Here is an 18,311-nt window from a genome sequence, read left to right as displayed (position 1 = left end):
TTGATGTAGTTTCGATCCCATCCCCCCCACCCCCCTCGAACAGTTCATAGAAAATACTATTTCGCCTCCAATTTCATGTCTGACGGTGAAGTGCCACTATTACAAAAAAAGTCAAATTGTGAAATGAATAAAGTGAAAACTTTACATTTTTCTTTAGAAAAAAAAAATAAAAAAAAGAATTTTTCATTTCCTACCTATGAATATTTAAAGTGGACCCGTCACTTAGCCGCAGAGAAGAGGCAGCCATTCTGTCATCGGAGCCGAAAGTGCCTCTCCATGCCATTGGCTTTTTTTGAGGGGCGCCCGTCATGGCTCAAAATTGGTCCAGCCTGCAGAATGGCCGCCTGCGCTCCCTGCATAAGCAACAGGGGGGCACTTTAACGTTTTTTTTTTTTCTTTTTAGACACAAAGTCGGATTTATTTGTACAAGATACAAAATGTAAACATGGCAAAATAAATAGTTAAAAACATGTGATGCAGGACCCCGGTTCATGCTCATGATCCCATTTAAAGATTGTTTGTTTGTTTTTTTATATCCATTCAGTTGCAAATTCAAGTGCAAAAGCATGATGATGAATATGTACTATTCAAGTAACAGAAATAATATGAATGATACAAATAAACTATTTTACAAGGTAGTGATTTTTTTTCGTTTTGTTTTACCAATTTTTACAAAATGTACATAGAATAAGTATATTGGGAGGACGTCCCATACACTTCATAGTTCATTTAGGTCCATGTTAAGCACGCTCTGTTCCATGGAGGAGCATAGCAGGTTGCATTTCTGTAAAGAGGAAAAAAAAATGCCTGAAAAATATCAGGTCGAGTCCATGGTCTGCAGTTATGTCACCTCCATGGCTACTGTGGTGTCTGCGATTCCATTCAAGCCCAACCGTTCGGGTTCGTGGTTCTCTCTGTAATAGAGAAGAAAATCTGTTAGTATCCGGATTATACACATCAGATAGCGGCACATGGCCGACCACCAGCTCCGTAAACATTTACAGACACCTCTGGTGGAAGAAAAAGGCCGAGAGTGCAAACACAACATGCCCGATCCTTTCTTCCCCTGTCATCATCTGTCAGGGAAGAGTCGAGATGTCCCCTAAAAGATGCATGGCCGCTTCGGTCAACTTTAATCAGAACCTACAGGTGATCTTGGGAAAACCCAATGTGATGGATCCCAGTCATCCTGCAAAATTCCAGGACACTTCATATCTTTCTCCTTCCTACAAGTTCAGTCGCGCCTGCTAAAACTCCCAGTGCTGAATTCAGGTTTACTAGAAATGAAAGTGGGCAACATTATTAGGAATAATTTATTAAAGGGTTATTCCCATCTACGTAGGTGGATATAGTAAAACAAAAACACTTATCAATTGACTGCTTATTAAAATTTGCCATTGTTCTTGAGATATAAACACTTTTCTTTTGTTTACGGCTAGTTGCCTTGGATACAGACCACCGCTGCCATCTAGCATTTAAGAGCCGCTCTGATTTCAAAAGCACAGAGCTTACAAGCTCAATAGCAAATAGCTTGTACACACCGTGTACCTTCAGTGGTGGTCAGTCTCCTAGGCAACGAGCTGTAAACAACTGTGTTTCTCAACAACTGATACATTTTAATAATGAGTAAATTGCTTGCTTTTACAAGTCCTTTAGGACAATACCCATTTAGGAAGATGGGATTAACCCCCTTTTTTTTTTCTTTAACCTTCCGTAAATCTCATGTAAGCAGCCAAAAAATAAATAAATAAACACCTTAAGGGTATGTTCACACGTTCCTGATTTCCATCCTTTTTTTTTCAGGACTGTTTTTTAAAAAACTGCAGCTCTTGGCAGAAAACGCAGGTCCTTTTTTTGTCCTTTTTTGATGCGTTTTTTGATCCTTTTTTTTATGCAGTTTTCTAGGAAGTTTTTTAGGGTTAAAATGGCTGAAAATACCCTACCCCTAACCCTATTCTAACCTTAGTGGGAAAAAAAAAAAAATTTCTTAATTTTTTTTTATTGTCCCTACCTATGGGGGTGACAAAGGGGGGGGGTGTCATTTACTATTTTCTTTTTATTTTGATCACTGAGATATAATCTATCTCAGTGATCAAAATGCACTTTGGAACGAATCTGCCGGCCGGCAGATTCGGCGGGCGCACTGCGCATGCGCCCGCCATTTTGCAAGATGGCGGCGCCCAGGGAGAAGACGGCCGGACGGACACTGGGACGCCGGGTAAGTATAAGGGGGGGAGATTAGGGCACGGGGGGGGGGGGGGGGGCATCGGAGCACGGGGCGGTGGGATTGGAGCACGGGGGGGCGGGATCGAAGCACGGGGGGGGGGGGGGGGCAGCCACACTCCGCCCACGCACTTCCGCCCGCTTCCCCGCACTTCCTGCTGCAGCGGTTCTGCACCACAAACCGCAGTAAAACCCGCAGATATTTTTTTCATCTGCGGGTTTTACTGCGGGTTTGACCTCACAATGGAGGTCAATGGGTGCAGAACCGCTGCGGCTCCGAAAAAAGAAGTGACATGGTACTTCTTTTTTCCCGCAGCTATTCAGCGCGGCTTTTTTTTTTTGATTTTCCGCATTGTGGGCACAGCAGTTCCTGTTTTCCATAGGGTATAATGTAATGTACCCTGCATGGAAAACAGCTGCGGACCCGCAGCGGGAAAATCGCGGCAATTCCGCATGAAAAAAAGGATCGTGTGAACATGGCCTAAGACTGACTGCAGCCTGCAGAGAACATAATCAATCCAAGTGTACCTACCTATGTACCACTGCCCTATAAACAGCAGGCGCTGAAAACTGGTGGCTGTTTTTTTTGTTTTGTTTTAACTTTAATAGAAAATGAAACAAAACTTTGACAATGTGATTACAAATATGTTCTTAGCCCGCACCCCCTCCCCCCTCCCAAAAAAAAACCTTGTAAAGATATACTATAAATATACTGATGGTGCAGGAGAAAGACATCTCCGAAAATAAAAGCACTGGCAAATATACATGATAATTGAAGCTTTATTATATTTCTGTTCTCCCTCCTGGGGACCTTATGATGTCCAGAGAGTCTTAGCGAAACTAAGATTACAATCTGGCGGACGTTAAGGGCCATTCACCCCTCAGGGACACACGACTAGTCCAGACTTAATCAGGGAGTGTCGGCCGCAAGTGATTTGCTGTCCAAATACTCTTGTCCGTGGGTCCTATTTTAATTACTAGGATGGAGGCATCTTCAGATGGTCTATGGTTGTGCTGGTAACTGTAGCTTCCAGCAGAGCTCCTGTGTTTCTCAATGTCAGGGTAGGAGGACAACATTTTAGGGACAATTAAACCGAGCGCATCATGAGAAAGTGACCACTTATCATAAGGCTGGCTTTATGTGTAATACATGGATGTTTTGTTTTAGCTCTCTCTCTAGAAATCTTCTAGGCTTAATATTAGATGCCTACGTCTTGTTCTTTACGTGAACATTAGTCGAAATAAGCGGAATCAGACCTTGTTTGTTTGTGTAGAAGTATAAAATAAGCATGCTCTCATCTGGGTAAAGATTGTTGTGCAGGAAGAGGGAGGAGGTGAGCTGTGACATCACCTATTGTGAATGGTGGATCCTGTGTTATCTACTGTATATAGAGGTGTTATCAATCATTGTACAGGACGAGGTGAGCTATGACATCACCTATTAATGGAGGATAATGGGTGATCAGCTGTATATAGAGGTTATATTTCACTATATTGTTATAGAAAAAAATAATCAGGCTGATAAAGCGTCATCTGTAAATAATAGGTAATCTGAGTCTAGTATAAAGCCTAAGGCTGGTGTGAACAGCTGATTTTTTTTCCTAATATAGATACTAACAAGCAAAAATTTTTGCGGAAACCATAATTTGGTAAAAAAATAAATACATTTACTATAAAAACCTGATTTAAGTCCAATGGGCTGATGATGCATTCCCATTAAAAGTGTTTACATGTCCAAGATTTTCATTTTAGATCCGCATCATCATGTGCTACAAGCGGGATTGTAACAGATATTGCAGCAGATTTGTCACACATTTCACCACTTGGTCATTGGAAACGGAAATATCCAGAGCAGCGATTAACAAGGCGCAGATTTAGGCTCTCCTTCGCAGCTCAGGTTCTGCAGTGGATATATTGTAGAGTGCTTTTTTTTTTTTTACTATTGTAACACCCTACAGTTTTTTCCCATCCGTATATCTAGACCAGAAAATGATCAGTGTATCTCGCCACATTTGAACATGCACTGAAGATTAGAAAACATGACTTTCTACCAAAATCAGCATTACACCTATCCACGGCGAGTAAATGTGCAGTATCGCAGTTTTAGTGGAGTAAATTGTGTCAAGCTGCAATATTACACACAAGCGGTAAATGGATGTGGTGCTGTTTTTGGAAGTAAATAGCTACAATTTTCTGATTTTTGGAAACCTATTGCAGTTAGCTGAATGACAGTGTGCTCCATGATGGAGTCCTGAAGTTTAGGTTGCCATACACACCTGGCTATGCTGCTGATGGCACTGCTCTGAGTAACCTTTGGCACTCGGTCCATGCTGGCAGCGGCGACTGTGGCGAGTTTTAAGGCTGTGGGAGATGGTGCAGAAGTCCTTGTATTGATATGCACATTGACAGGTGACACAACACTGAGGTTGTTGAGGTGAACGGTGTTCGTTAGGCAGGAGTTACTCATAGGAAGGGTCTGGGGGCTGCTTGTGCACAATGTTGGGATTAAGTGGTTAGTGGTGGGGTGTCCAACTGTCCGTACGAGCTGAACCGTGGAGAGCCCTGGGCTCGATGATAAAGCCACGTTTGCAGAGTACAGCGTCTTGGTAGCTCCTAAAAAAAATAAAAAAATCATCAGAACAAGAACCATCTTAAATCAGGATTAGGAACATGACTTTTACATTTATACTTGATACATGGGCCTTTAGAGAAGTCCCAGAGTAATGGCTCAAACTGCACAATGACAAAAAAAAAAAGAGGCCAAAATGGATCCTTCATAAATTATATATTAGAAATATGTAGCTAGGTATTAGAAACATTGTGCACAAATTGTTTATATATCAAATATAAATATATTTTAAAGCGGCAGTCCACTACTCAGAGAACCCCTTCTGAATCCCTAAACCACCCCCCACGCAGTAAAATAATAACACTGAGGCTACGGTCACACCATCAGTATTTGGTCAGTATTTTACATCAGTATTTGTAAGCCAATAGAAGGTGATAAACATTCAGAGAAAAAGTCTAATAGAAACACGTTACCACTCCTGCACTTTTCACCCACTCCATGTTTTGGCTTACAAATACTGATGTGAAATACAGTGTGACTGCAGCCTTATACTCACCTCTGGTGCTGTTCCAGCGATGTCGGCAGCATCTCCCAGGGATTGTGCAACATTATGTCACGTGATCTCTGCGGCCAATCAGCGCTGGCAACACTCATCTCCTATGTACATAATGGATATCCCTAGGAGGTGACAGGGTAGCTACTCTCACTTCTTCTGGATGTTTTGATTTGTTGGAAGTGTTGAGAAGACTGGGCCACAGAGATTGCGTGACATGATTCCCGAGAGAGCTGGTGCTGACACCGCTGGAACAGCACCAGAGACAAGTATCAGTGTTATTCTTTTACTGGGGTTGAGAAAAGGTTGTCCAAGTAGTAAACAATCCCTTTTAAATATACACACACATTTTCTAAATTCTGGTCTCCTGACACAGGTGAAGTGCAAGGAATTCAGAGTGCTTAGAAAACACAGTGTAGAAATATTATATGGTAACTGTATGCAATTTCGAGAGCGGAAAAAAAATAGATTGATAGGAAACAGCAAAAAGGCTGAGCACATCCCCAAAAATGGGCTTTAAACGTGGCCCACACTTACCTCCTGGAGGTTGTACAATGCCGTTCAAGGTGCTGTGGCCGGTACTTTGATCCTTGTTCACTTCGCTGCGTCCTGGTGTCGGTGAATTAATCACAGCAGATGCAGCAAAGAGGGCGCTCGCCGAGTCCAGCGTCTTGGACATGCAGTCAGATTTTGCAGAGCCCTTGGGATGATAAACATCAGCTTCAGCATCAAATACAATAGATCTCTGGGATTGAATATTGCATAATGAATATCCAATATTATTGTAAGGGAAATGTAGCACTTCTAATCACCAGTAGATGGTGCTAATGAAACCTTGTTTGATCTGTGATTTCGGGCACGAAAGGATATTACAAAAGTCTCCACTCCTACTGCAAGCGAGACGAAGGAGACCGGGTAGGACATCCCATCTGTCCAACTTGCATTATGCCAAAAAGGTTAGCGTGGGAACTGCGGTATGAATGCATGGAGTCCCGTCATGGTTCCTGTATGCACAGGGTGGTATCCAGTAAATCTGAATGGTGCGGTACCTGTGCGTTTGGATGTATCTGCTGCGATGACTGCTGGCATTGCTGCTTCTGTTGGAGCTGCGCCAGCTGCTGTCTTTGCATCTGTACTAACTGCTGCTGATGCGTCTGGAACTGTTCCTCTGTGATGCCCCCCGTCACTGCAAAACAAAGTATATGTGACTTCACCTATAGAAGAAGTCTGGAAATAAAGCAATAGGGTATCAATTCCTGAGCTGTCAAAAGAGGATTCAAGACGTGCAGACGTTTCTCCTCCCCATCCTTTCCTTTGTGGAATTTTAAGGACCCCAAATGTGATACATTAGGCCGGGGTCACACTTGCGAGTTCAATGCGAGAAACTCGCGCATCAAGTCCCGGCACTGCCGCCAGCACTCGTGATTGAAGTGTGTGGCTGCATAGAAATACATGCAGCCGCAAACTCCGGGACTTGATGCTAGTTTTTCGCATTGAACGTGCCAGTGTGACTCCGGCCTTATGGTGATATCCTAGCAAAACCCTGGAGTGGCTGCAATTCACCTCTCAGCCACTGAGTAATTACAAAAAGGATCAGCACTAAAAACGACAAGGATCATTGGTAGTAAAAAAAAAAAAAAAAAAGAAGAAAAAAAGACAGTGGTACCTGTCAGGCCGTTCTTGCTGGTGTTCAGTAACGCTCGCTTGATGCTCATGGCGCGCTCTACTAGCCTTGAGGTACATTCTTCACTATCACGGTCTGGAAAATGTATTCGCCTTGGCTGGAAACACTGCAGTCGACACGACTTAATATTGCTTAAGATTTCAGATAGCGACAGTCTGTTTTCACAATGGTTATCGGAAGCATTGGTCCGTGAGATATCGGGAGGGGAATGTGCAACTTGGGAAGAGCTTGAAGATGTAGACAACATTTCGGGGTCAAGCTGCTGTAAGGTGGGGTCATGCTGCGTTGATACTCGGTCCATTATAACCCTGAAAACACAAGAGTAAAAGTTTTGCTATGAGTCACTTCAGATAAAAAGCCAAACTGGCGGGTAATTGCAAAGAGTTAAAAGGTATTAACATATTGCTGAGAATGTGAGGGATGCAGCACCGATGTCACACACGATCCCCTAGAAGTTTAAGGTCACAAGGACCCTTACACCCGCTCATTAAAAGGCAGGATCAGAGTCTGTCCAGTCGTTCTAATGTACATGTGGATTTCCTGAAACAGCAAGTTGGGAGTCTAGAAAAGCCACAGTGGCCAATGGGAAAATTACAAAAATTTCTATTTTTTTTTTTTTGTTAATTCAGATTGTGATCTGAAAAATTCAAAATAAACCATTGCCAAAAATATATATACAATTTACCTTCCACCTCGGCCCAGTCGTCTTCTTGCAAACCCTATGCACCGTCTGGGGACTGTGAGAGTGGTTAAGCAGTGCTTGTACCGAAGCCTAGCCAATCCTGACAAGTCTGAAGGATCGTCCATTTGGTCCAATTGTGGCTAAATATATACAATAATAAAAAAAAAAGTATAAATTCTCCAATGATCATGAAAATAAACCCAAAATGAGCTATATCTGGTCATATACCATCAGTGAAGTCCATGACTATGGAGGTAATGATGGTGTCTGCCAAGTCAAGACTGATTCTAAACCATACAGAGTAAAACTTATTTTCTTGCTGCCAAAGACTTTACTTTGCCACTTGAACGGGAAATACACGGACGGACTTACGGCGTAATACTGGCATCCAGTTCTTCTCCTGAAGGCAAAGGGCCCGTCAGGGTCGTTGTCTTCCTCCGGCTCAGACACTGGAGAGGGCACCTGGAGAGACCACGTGAATCAGAGGAGCGCTCCCCTTGCAGGTGGACATATCACACGTGACAACCAGGTGTCAGACTCACCTGAGGGAACTCCTCATCGTCGGAGCTGTGGAAGTCATACTGTTTGAGATCGCTCTTGTTAATTACTGGTGATGGTTCTGAGGCTGGCTGTGGCTGAGGGGTCACGATGGGCTCTGCTTTTGGCTTTTTGGGGTATTTCTTCTTTATCCGGACTACTTCTATATCCTGTTTCACAGAAGGATGATGATTATTCTAGAAAAAAACAAACAAAAAACAATTACTCCTTAAGAATTAATAATTTCTGGATCACAGAAGCACCAATTACCACCGTATACTCGTTTTCTGTGTAAGTGTGCAGATAGTGCTTCTACACAGCAGCACAGACCGACTGCAGCAAGTGCTGCACACTGTTATACCTCCGTGATAAGAGACGGAGGCTCCTTGGATGGGGCAGAAATCTGCAGCGAATGTGCCAGCAGATCACACTAAGTTTAGAGCGGATCTTAAACTTCTCCACATGTAACCTGCGCTAATATTCAGCACACTGAAGAGTATGAGATCTGCACTGCTCTCATTACTTAGTGCTGATTTTTTTGCTGTTATATCCTCTAGAAATTAACTGGAAATAGCTTATTCTTCATAATCTGCGGCCATTAACAAGAAACAAATTATCAGCAATTAATGTTATCAACATTATCAGCTGTTTTCACCAGCAGAATAGTGAGTGCAGCTCTGGGGTATAATGCAGGATGTAACTCAGGATCAGTAATGTAATGTATGTACACAGTGACTGCACCAGCAGAATAGTGAGTGCAGCTCTGGGGTATAATACAGGATGTAACTCCGGATCAGTAATGTAATGTATGTACACAGTGACTGCACCAGCAGAATAGTGAGTGCAGCTCTGGGGTATAATACAGGATGTAACTCAGGATCAGTAATGTATGTACACAGTGACTGCACCAGCAGAATAGTGAGTGCAGCTCTGGGGTATAATACAGGATGTAACTCAGGATCAGTAATGTATGAACACAGCGACTGCTCCAGCAGAATAGTGAGTGCAGCTCTGGGGTATAATACAGGATGTAACTCAGGATCAGTAATGTATGAACACAGTGACTGCACCAGCAGAATAGTGAGTGCAGCTCTGGGGTATAATACAGGATGTAACTCAGGATCAGTAATGTAATGCATGTACACAGTGACTGCACCAGCAGAATAGTGAGTGCAGCTCTGGAGTATAATACAGGATGTAACTCAGGATCAGTAATGTATGAACACAGCGACTGCTCCAGCAGAATAGTGAGTGCAGCTCTGGGGTATAATACAGGATGTAACTCAGGATCAGTAATGTAATGTACACAGTGACTGCACCAGCAGAATAGTGAGTGCAGCTCTGGGGTATAATACAGGATGTAACTCAGGATCAGTAATGTAATGTATGTACACAGTGACTGCATCAGTAGAATAGTGAGTGCAGCTCTGCAGGATAACAGAGGATGCAACTCAGGATCAGTAATGTAATGTATGTACACAGTGACTGCACCAGCAGACTAGCGAGTGCAGCTCTGGGGTATAATACAAGATGTAATTATGAATGTGTGGTAAAGGTAGATAGGGTGCAGGTAATGCTGCCTGCTGCTGTTTTAGGGAAAGAGTAGCATTTACTTGTGCTATACCTTAGATTTGCTTTCAGAAACTCTGTGATGGTTGCCATTGTGGAGAGACATTGGAATGGGATGAATCTCCTTCTCGACTTTCGGAATTTTAATTTCATTCAATATTTCACCTCCAAAGTCCCCTAAGTTATACCTATGATAAAAAAGAATAAAGGAAATATAAGAAATGATGAGCAGCTGCTGTTAGCTTTATGACTGTGTATGATTTAATGACCAGAAAATCAGGATATATTTTACCTTTTCTCAACCACTTCCAAAGTCAAATGCAACAGTTCCCGCTTCGTCTTTTCTCTTCTTTTGATCATTTCCAAAATGGTAATGGCTCGGCTAAACTCCCGTCTGAGCTTCAACATCTTCTCGTACGAAGCTTCATCGTTCTTCCGATTCTGCGGGGATTTGTACATTTACTAAATCGGTAATCCAGAATTACAGAATTTGCCATGACAAAACAGGCTTATCGCAGGAACTGACCTTTCGCGTTTGCATCTTCTCAGTCCTCCGCCGGAATGCCACGTACGGGTCATTGTTGGTCGAACCATCGCGTTTCTCTTGTTTGATTTGGGGGATGAGGGAAGGCCCCCTGCAGTTTTTCCTTTTTCTTACCCAGTAGTCATACACAGATTTGATAAGGTAATCATCCTCGTTTAGCAGCAACTTCGCTTCCTGAAGAGTCACAAGCTGAAAATGTAACCCAAAAGAAAAAAAAAAAAAAAAAAAGATACAGGATTTAAAGGTCAAAACCAACAATTACTGGCATCTTGTTACTTTCTGCATCCCAGTGAACCTGGCACTGGACAAAGTGCCCCCCAATTACCTGATTAGAGCTTGCCTTTTCCAGCCTGTCAATCATAATCTCAAACTGCAGTGGTTTGATTTCCATTTTCCTGTTGAGCCGATTGAGTAACGTCTCATCTTCCGAGTCCATATCGTAATCTGGCTGCTCATTGTCCAGATTAAATGCTACAAGTTAAATTGAACGGAATTAATAAATTGCTAAAAACAAAACAAATGCTTAAACATAAAAAGATCCACTATCATGTCAGCGGCTTATGGGAGAACAAAAGGATCGGCCATTGGAAAACCAGCGTCCTACAACCTTCTGTTCTCCGATATCATCTGTTATAGAGGAGTTGGGACGCCTCCGTCCACCTTAGACTATCATCCGATCCTAACCATATTTTTTAGGTTGGGTCGATTTTAATCTACTGTGTATGTGGGGCTAATAGAGGTTATCCTCCATCAGAAAACCTTTACCTATATGTTGTAAAAAGAATAACTTGTCATCCCTGGGTCCATCTCTGTGTCTGTTTGGCGGCAGCGGTGACAGCGCCGCAGCCAATCATTTAACTTAGCGGCTTCTGCGGTCTACATAGGCTCAGTGATTGGCTGCAGCAATGGCGATGTGACGTCACAAAGACACCATGCGGGACCCCAAAAGTGTAAAGCAAAGGTTGTTTTAAACAAGCTCTAAGATGCTGGTTTGGGGCGGTCACACAATACTTAATACCAGGTGTTTTACGATCAATCATGATGGACAACATTAATGTCTAATCACCAATGGTCTATGGCTTTCTCATGAACGTTCCCTTTTATTTCTGCAGGGTTTACATATCACGGCCAGGCACGACGTCGCTTCTCTTCTGGGTGGCAGGTTATATCACACAGATACCGAGGATAGCGACGAGACTGTTTCCAGTCAGTAACAGAGCCATGTTTATAAGGCAGTGAGCGGGCAGACTTGGCTTCCTGTGCCAGCGAGCGGGCAGGTGGCTCAGGAACAGATGCGGCCTGTGTGATAACTGGCAAGATGGCACGGGAATACGGGACTTACGCTGAATGTGAATGAACTGCTTGGGCTGCTTAAACTCTCCTTTGTACAGGCGACTGTAGTAGACGACATTGCTCTCGGCTTCAGGAACGGGAATGACCATGCTTTCTTTCTTTTCTCTAAAAACTTGCTGTGCCGAGATAGCGCGTTGTAAGTGATGTTCCTACAAACAAGAAAGGAGAAGATTTACTTGTATGATCGGGGAAAACTTGTACGAAAGAATCAGACGACGTGCTGCCGACCATCATCCGTGCCGCATACACCATCCAATATGCTGACGAATGAGCGCTGTGACGAGTGAGAACGTGTGGTTTTTAAGAAAAGCTTTTTTTTTTTTGCCTCTCCAGTGTCCAATTCGCTTTGCAGGGCTACGTTATTACGGTATATATATCTCCTTACCAGACATTGTTACTAACTCCTCCAAACCTAAAACAGATTATTCAATCATTGGTGAAGATGGAGGACATGGGCATTGCCCCACCTCGCTAATCAGCTGCCGCTATGTGCACGCACGCACACACACACACACACACGTATCCCGTAACCTCAGTGATATATATGGAGGCTATAAATACAAAGCAGCCACTGCACAGGCAGATCAATCCAGCAGAGTGGATGGAGCCTCATCAATCAGCCTTCAATCCCATTTCTTCCTGATACGTTCGTCCACCTGTTGAGTATCTGTCTTGTCTGCGCCGGTAACGAAACAATGGTTGGCACCAGATGGCGCCACAAACTGGGCGACCAGAAGGCAGAGCGGACACTCCTCTCTGCATACATTGCTTATGTGTTCTCCTCTACATTGTAAACTGCAGAGCGGGAAGGAAATCCTGACAATGTGGATCAATGACCAAAACAAGTAAAAAAAAAGGTCTTATTCTGCCACTGAGAAGACGAAGCAACAAAAGAGAAGGCGAGGACTGTGCATGGTCCGTCCTGGAGACGCCTTGCTCATACAGTCCCATATAGTTCTGGATATAAAGATTTGCCTCTGAAAACATTCAGAGTAAAGGGGCCGCAGACGTCGTGTCGATATCGATAAAATCTGTAAAGATAACGTTTCGTGGCAGACGGACGGCCAGTTCTCATCCAATACAGGGGTTGTGCCATAAACAACATTTATCACCTACGATCGGGGGTCTCATCTCCTGTGTGAACACCGCTCCTATAGGCCGTCACATGTACTACTATCGTTTGGCTGACAGCCATTCTTTCCGACACCCCCCATACATGTGCGCACTTGCTTAGCTATTTGGACAAATTGTCCACAACATGAAGGCGGCAGTGAGGCCGGCAGCCACCTTTCACATTGCCGTCCCCCATGGTAACAAAACGATTGGGTGTGCTGAATTTCAACATGCACAACCTTTTTTTTTTTCTTTTTATTTCACCATGACATAAAAAATGACAAGAAATAAATTGCAAAAAAAAATGCTTGAAACTGGTGTTTATTTATGGTGTTTCTTTCTTGCCATTATTTGTACTGTTTGTCCTATTACGGCGCTATGCTCTTGGTGCCCCCCACAGGCACTGTACATCGCCCCATATGATGAGCCCTCACGACATGCAATGCCCAGTGATTGTAAATTCTGCTTTCCTGCATTTGTGAGATGTTACATGCGAGATCCTGATGTAGTGGAGACCGATCTGCACCATATCCTCTATGTCCGGGGCAGAAGTGGAAATTACACTTTTTATACACGATCCCCCATTGAGTAGATCTACAGAAAAGCTAAACCCTGCGGCCCAGGCGATTAGATGCCCGCAGCCACATTCGCCCCGTAGAGACTCGCAGGAGGCGGCGGAGGAGCTTCAGCTCTTAGTTAAATATCCTTTTCTTCAATCCCAGCACGTAGCGGCTCCATCCCCCACCCTGACATCTCCCACCACCACAGCAGTCATGAACGGCATCACAATTTCCTCATCAGATTGTCACCATTTCTCGTTTTCTCATTAAGGATAAAAACGTGGACATCATAGTTTTAGGACTGAACGTCGCCCGTCTATCTGGAGGGCTCGGAGTAGATCCAGTGCTGGTTGTGATGTGACGGCCTCGGATTCATTCATCGCTGATGACAGATTTGTCACTTACTCTCAACTTGTATGTAAAATCATGCAACGGACTAGAAACCGTAATGCGGGGAAGCAAAGCCATACAAATCTGTAATGGCCGACGGCCTGATCACTACGGCTCATCCATTCACCGAACGTGCTGCTAAATTTATCACCAAGCTCAGATCATACAATTTTTTTCCCCAAACATACTAAATGCAAAATGAAACATCCGGCTCCTTACAGGGAAACAACATCAGGTAACCCTGCCATTAATGGAAAGCCGAGGGCTGGCATCGGTATCTAGCAGCCCTCGGAGTGCAGCCCCCCGCTGGAAGGGGAGGCAGCGCTTACACACCTACGGCCCATGTCTGCACATCACTAACTAGGAGGAAACGGCCCAGCTACCAGGACCACATAATCGGGATTTCAGACTGTATTTCCAGGCAGAATTCTAAGTATTAGTAAGCACTTTAACAAAAGGACAATAAAATAATAAAACGCCCTTCAGAGAGCTCACTGATGGATTCCCAGATAACTCATTCTGCAGCCAGCGCAGAGGCTACAGAAGATAAATGGTGCAAAACTTTTACATTAAACCCAAATGCAAAAAATATTTGTAGGCCAAAATAGGTGCATTTAGGTAAAAGGAAATGGAAAACATTAGTGGCATTTTTACTTTAAATATGCACTCCTCTTCCTATCAAAGTTTTTACCCTCTTATTATTGCAATCATATTATATAGCACTGTGTACTTACAATTGCTCATTTTGCCTTTCTACAAAGATAATGATGAGGCAGGAGGGCCTGTAAAGGCCAGAGAAACAAGGCTGTCAGGAGACAAAAAAAAATGCAAAATGACCAATCCAGCCTGTGAAATTATCATGGTTATTGTTCTAGACTTTGTGCTGAATTTATTAGAAGTTACAGGACCATTCTTATGTCCTGATTAATACTGCATGCAAGGGTGGGACTTGCCTCTACCCAGATAATGCTGCCCGTGGAGAGATGGTCTCCATTGGCTTTTATAAGAGTTCAGTTTCAGGACTCCCATTGGGGTCACTGCCATGAGCAGAGGCGGTAGGGACGGCCGGACCCGCGCTAGATGTGGGAACTGTATCTGTCAGACATTTACAGCACATCCTGTGTCTGATAAGCCCTTTAAGTTTTAATTTATATTGTCCGCTTCCTCCAGCGATCGCACCCTTCGAATTTAATGAGGACAAATATATAATTTGTGGCACGTTCCACTGGATGTCATACAGTGCTGAATGGAGGCCCCCATAGTAATCGGCTATAGGACCTCCATACACAACTCCTTGAGTCTTTCGTTCCCCACGATATAAAAGTACATTTAGGTAGAAAACGCTTCTTACAAAATTAAAGAATGTGAAAACAGGAAAGAACAATTTCCAAAGCAGATGAAGCATGAAGTTTTATTTAATTTCAATTTTCACTTATCCCAAAAATACACAGCGTTACCCTGCTACCACGCGAGGGAACAACGGTACCTCCGAATGGAGCAAACAGAAAGAAGTAACGAGAGCTGTGCAAACAGAGCGGCTGGCAGGACAACCTGACTCCCAAGGGCAGAGATCAGAAACCAAAGGGCGAAGGGAAATTACCCGGGAAGCACTGTTGGTATGGAAGATAATGATAATCAATATGATCTGGAGGAATCCTAAATCCTCAGTAATGATCCCTCCATATATGATAGGAGTAGCAGCTGCGTTGGTGGAAGGGCCGGTGATATTACACTGTGTGCAAATCACCTTTCAGGCAGCGAGCGGACTAAAGGTACCGTCACACTAGACGATATCGCTAGCGATCCGTGACGTTGCAGCGTCCTCGCTAGCGATATCGTCCAGTGTGACAGGCAGCAGCGATCAGGCCCCTGCTGTGCTGTCGCTGGTCGGGGAAGAAAGTCCAGAACTTTATTTGGTCGCTGGACTCCCCGCAGACATCGCTGAATCGGCGTGTGTGACACCAATTCAGCGATGTCTTCACTGGTAACCAGGGTAAACATCGGGTAACTAAGCGCAGGGCCGCGCTTAGTAACCCGATGTTTACCCTGGTTACCATCCTAAAAGTAAAAAAAACAAACACTACATACTTACCTACAGCAGTCTGTCCTCCAGCGCTGTGCTTCTCTGCTCTCCTCCTGACCTGCACTGACTGTGAGCGTCGGTCAGCCGGAAAGCAGAGCAGTGACGTCACCGCTCTGCTTTCCGGCCGCTGTGCTCACACAGACAGTACAGGAGGAGTGCAGAGCACAGCGCTGGAGGACAGACAGCTGTAGGTAAGTATGTACTGTTTGTTTTTTTTACTTTTAGGATGGTAACCAGGGTAAACATCGGGTTACTAAGCGCAGCCCTGCGCTTAGTTACCCGATGTTTACCCTGGTTACCGGCATCGTTGGTCGCTGGAGAGCTGTCTGTGTGACAGCTCTCCAGCGACCAAACAGCGACGCTGCAGCGATCCGGATCGTTGTCGGTATCGCTGCAGCGTCGCTAAGTGTGACGGTACCTTAATTCAGAAAGAAAAATCTAAATTAGCATTTGTTTTAATGAATACTAATCCCATGGCGGACAGACCCTGCGGGCGACGGGCAGAGGGCTGAGCCAAGAGTCGGGTCTCGCTTATATACGGTATGATTTGCTCAGCGTCTGTCATGGGGGAAGGTGGACGTCAGCGATGAATAATGCAGAAATGACTGAATAAATCATTAGTACCACCATGGTCATTACATAAACAAATGTGCTTTCCTGGGCTGCCATCTTTGTTTTTTCCCTCATAGGATAAAGTAAATAAAAAAGATTGGAAACCATAAGGGAGGTATATACGGTAATCAGTGCAGGGATAAGGGAGGTATATAATCAGCACAGGGATAAGGGAGGTATATACGGTAATCAGTGCAGGGATAAGGGAGGTATATAATCAGCGCAGGGATAAGGGAGGTATATAATCAGCGCAGGGATAAGGGAGGTATATAATCAGCACAGGGATGAGGGAGGTATATACGGTAATCAGTGCAGGGATAAGGGAGGTATATAATCAGCGCAGGGATAAGGGAGGTATATAATCAGCGCAGGGATAAGGGAGGTATATACGGTAATCAGTGCAGGGATAAGGGAGGTATATAATCAGCGCAGGGATAAGGGAGGTATATACGGTAATCAGTGCAGGGATAAGGGAGGTATATAATCAGCGCAGGGATAAGGGAGGTATATAATCAGCGCAGGGATAAGGGAGGTATATAATCAGCACAGGGATGAGGGAGGTATATACGGTAATCAGTGCAGGGATAAGGGAGGTATATAATCAGCGCAGGGATAAGGGAGGTATATACGGTAATCAGTGCAGGGATAAGGGAGGTATATAATCAGCGCAGGGATAAGGGAGGTATATACGGTAATCAGTGCAGGGATAAGGGAGGTATATAATCAGCACAGGGATGAGGGAGGTATATACGGTAATCAGTGCAGGGATAAGGGAGGTATATAATCAGCGCAGGGATAAAGGAGGTATATAATCAGCGCAGGGATAAGGGAGGTATATAATCAACACAGGGATGAGGGAGGTATATACGGTAATCAGTGCAGGGATAAGGGAGGTATATAATCAGCGCAGGGATAAGGGAGGTATATACGGTAATCAGTGGCAGAGATAATGGAGGTATATAATCAGCGCAGGGATAAGGGAGGTATATAATCAACACAGGGATGAGGGAGGTATATACGGTAATCAGTGCAGGGATAAGGGAGGTATATAATCAGCGCAGGGATAAGGGAGGTATATACGGTAATCAGTGCAGGGATAAGGGAGGTATATAATCAGCACAGGGATGAGGGAGGTATATACGGTAATCAGTGCAGGGATAAGGGAGGTATATAATCAGCGCAGGGATAAGGGAGGTATATAATCAGCGCAGGGATGAGGGAGGTATATAATCAGCGCAGGGATAAGGGAGGTATATAATCAGCGAAGGATAAGAGGTATATAATAAACGCAGGGATAATGGAGGTAGATAATCAGCGCAGGGATAATGGAGGTATATAATCAGCGCAGGGATAAGGGAGGTATATACGGTAATCAGCGGCAGAGATAATGGAGGTATATAATCAGCGCAGGGATAAGGGAGGTATATAATCAGCGCAGGGATAAAGGAGGTATATAATCAGCGCAGGGATAAGGGAGGTATATAATCAATGCGGGGATAAGGGAGGTATATAATCAGCGAAGGATAAGAGGTATATAATAAACGCAGGGATAATGGAGGTAGATAATCAGCGCAGGGATAATGGAGGTATATAATCAGCGCAGGAATAAGGGAGGTATATACGGTAATCAGCGGCAGAGATAATGGAGGTATATAATCAGCGCAGGGATAAGGGAGGTATATAATCAGCATAGGGATAAGGGAGGTATATAATCAGCGCGGGGATAAGGGAGGTATATACGGTAATCAGCGGCAGAGATAATGGAGGTATATAATCAGCGCAGGGATAAGGGAGGTATATAATCAGCGTAGGCATAAGGGAGGTATATAATCAGCGCGG

At 44.1% G+C, this 18,311-nt stretch overlaps 1 protein-coding gene across 1 annotated transcript in view; it reads right to left on the bottom strand.

Moving 5' to 3' along the window:
• Positions 1-401: 401 nt before the first annotated feature.
• EPC2 (enhancer of polycomb homolog 2) overlaps positions 402-18,311 on the bottom strand; it is a 61,502-nt gene continuing 43,592 nt past the window's right edge. Inside the window, exons 2-14 of the mRNA XM_069732893.1 lie at positions 11,704-11,863; positions 10,687-10,832; positions 10,344-10,550; positions 10,110-10,258; positions 9,873-10,005; positions 8,254-8,445; positions 8,084-8,173; positions 7,715-7,851; positions 7,012-7,337; positions 6,395-6,531; positions 5,883-6,045; positions 4,500-4,836; positions 402-914 (exon numbers count right to left, since the gene is read on the bottom strand). Coding sequence (XP_069588994.1) covers positions 842-914; positions 4,500-4,836; positions 5,883-6,045; positions 6,395-6,531; positions 7,012-7,337; positions 7,715-7,851; positions 8,084-8,173; positions 8,254-8,445; positions 9,873-10,005; positions 10,110-10,258; positions 10,344-10,550; positions 10,687-10,832; positions 11,704-11,863 — 2,250 coding nt within the window. The 3' untranslated portion in view covers positions 402-841. The remainder of the gene's footprint in view (positions 915-4,499; positions 4,837-5,882; positions 6,046-6,394; positions 6,532-7,011; positions 7,338-7,714; positions 7,852-8,083; positions 8,174-8,253; positions 8,446-9,872; positions 10,006-10,109; positions 10,259-10,343; positions 10,551-10,686; positions 10,833-11,703; positions 11,864-18,311) is intronic.

The sequence above is a fragment of the Ranitomeya imitator genome, chromosome 7, assembly GCF_032444005.1.
Source record: "Ranitomeya imitator isolate aRanImi1 chromosome 7, aRanImi1.pri, whole genome shotgun sequence".
Classification (NCBI taxonomy): domain Eukaryota; kingdom Metazoa; phylum Chordata; class Amphibia; order Anura; family Dendrobatidae; genus Ranitomeya; species Ranitomeya imitator.
The sequence above is the reverse complement of the archived record's forward strand: the minus strand, read 5'-3'. Positions and strand labels throughout refer to the sequence as shown.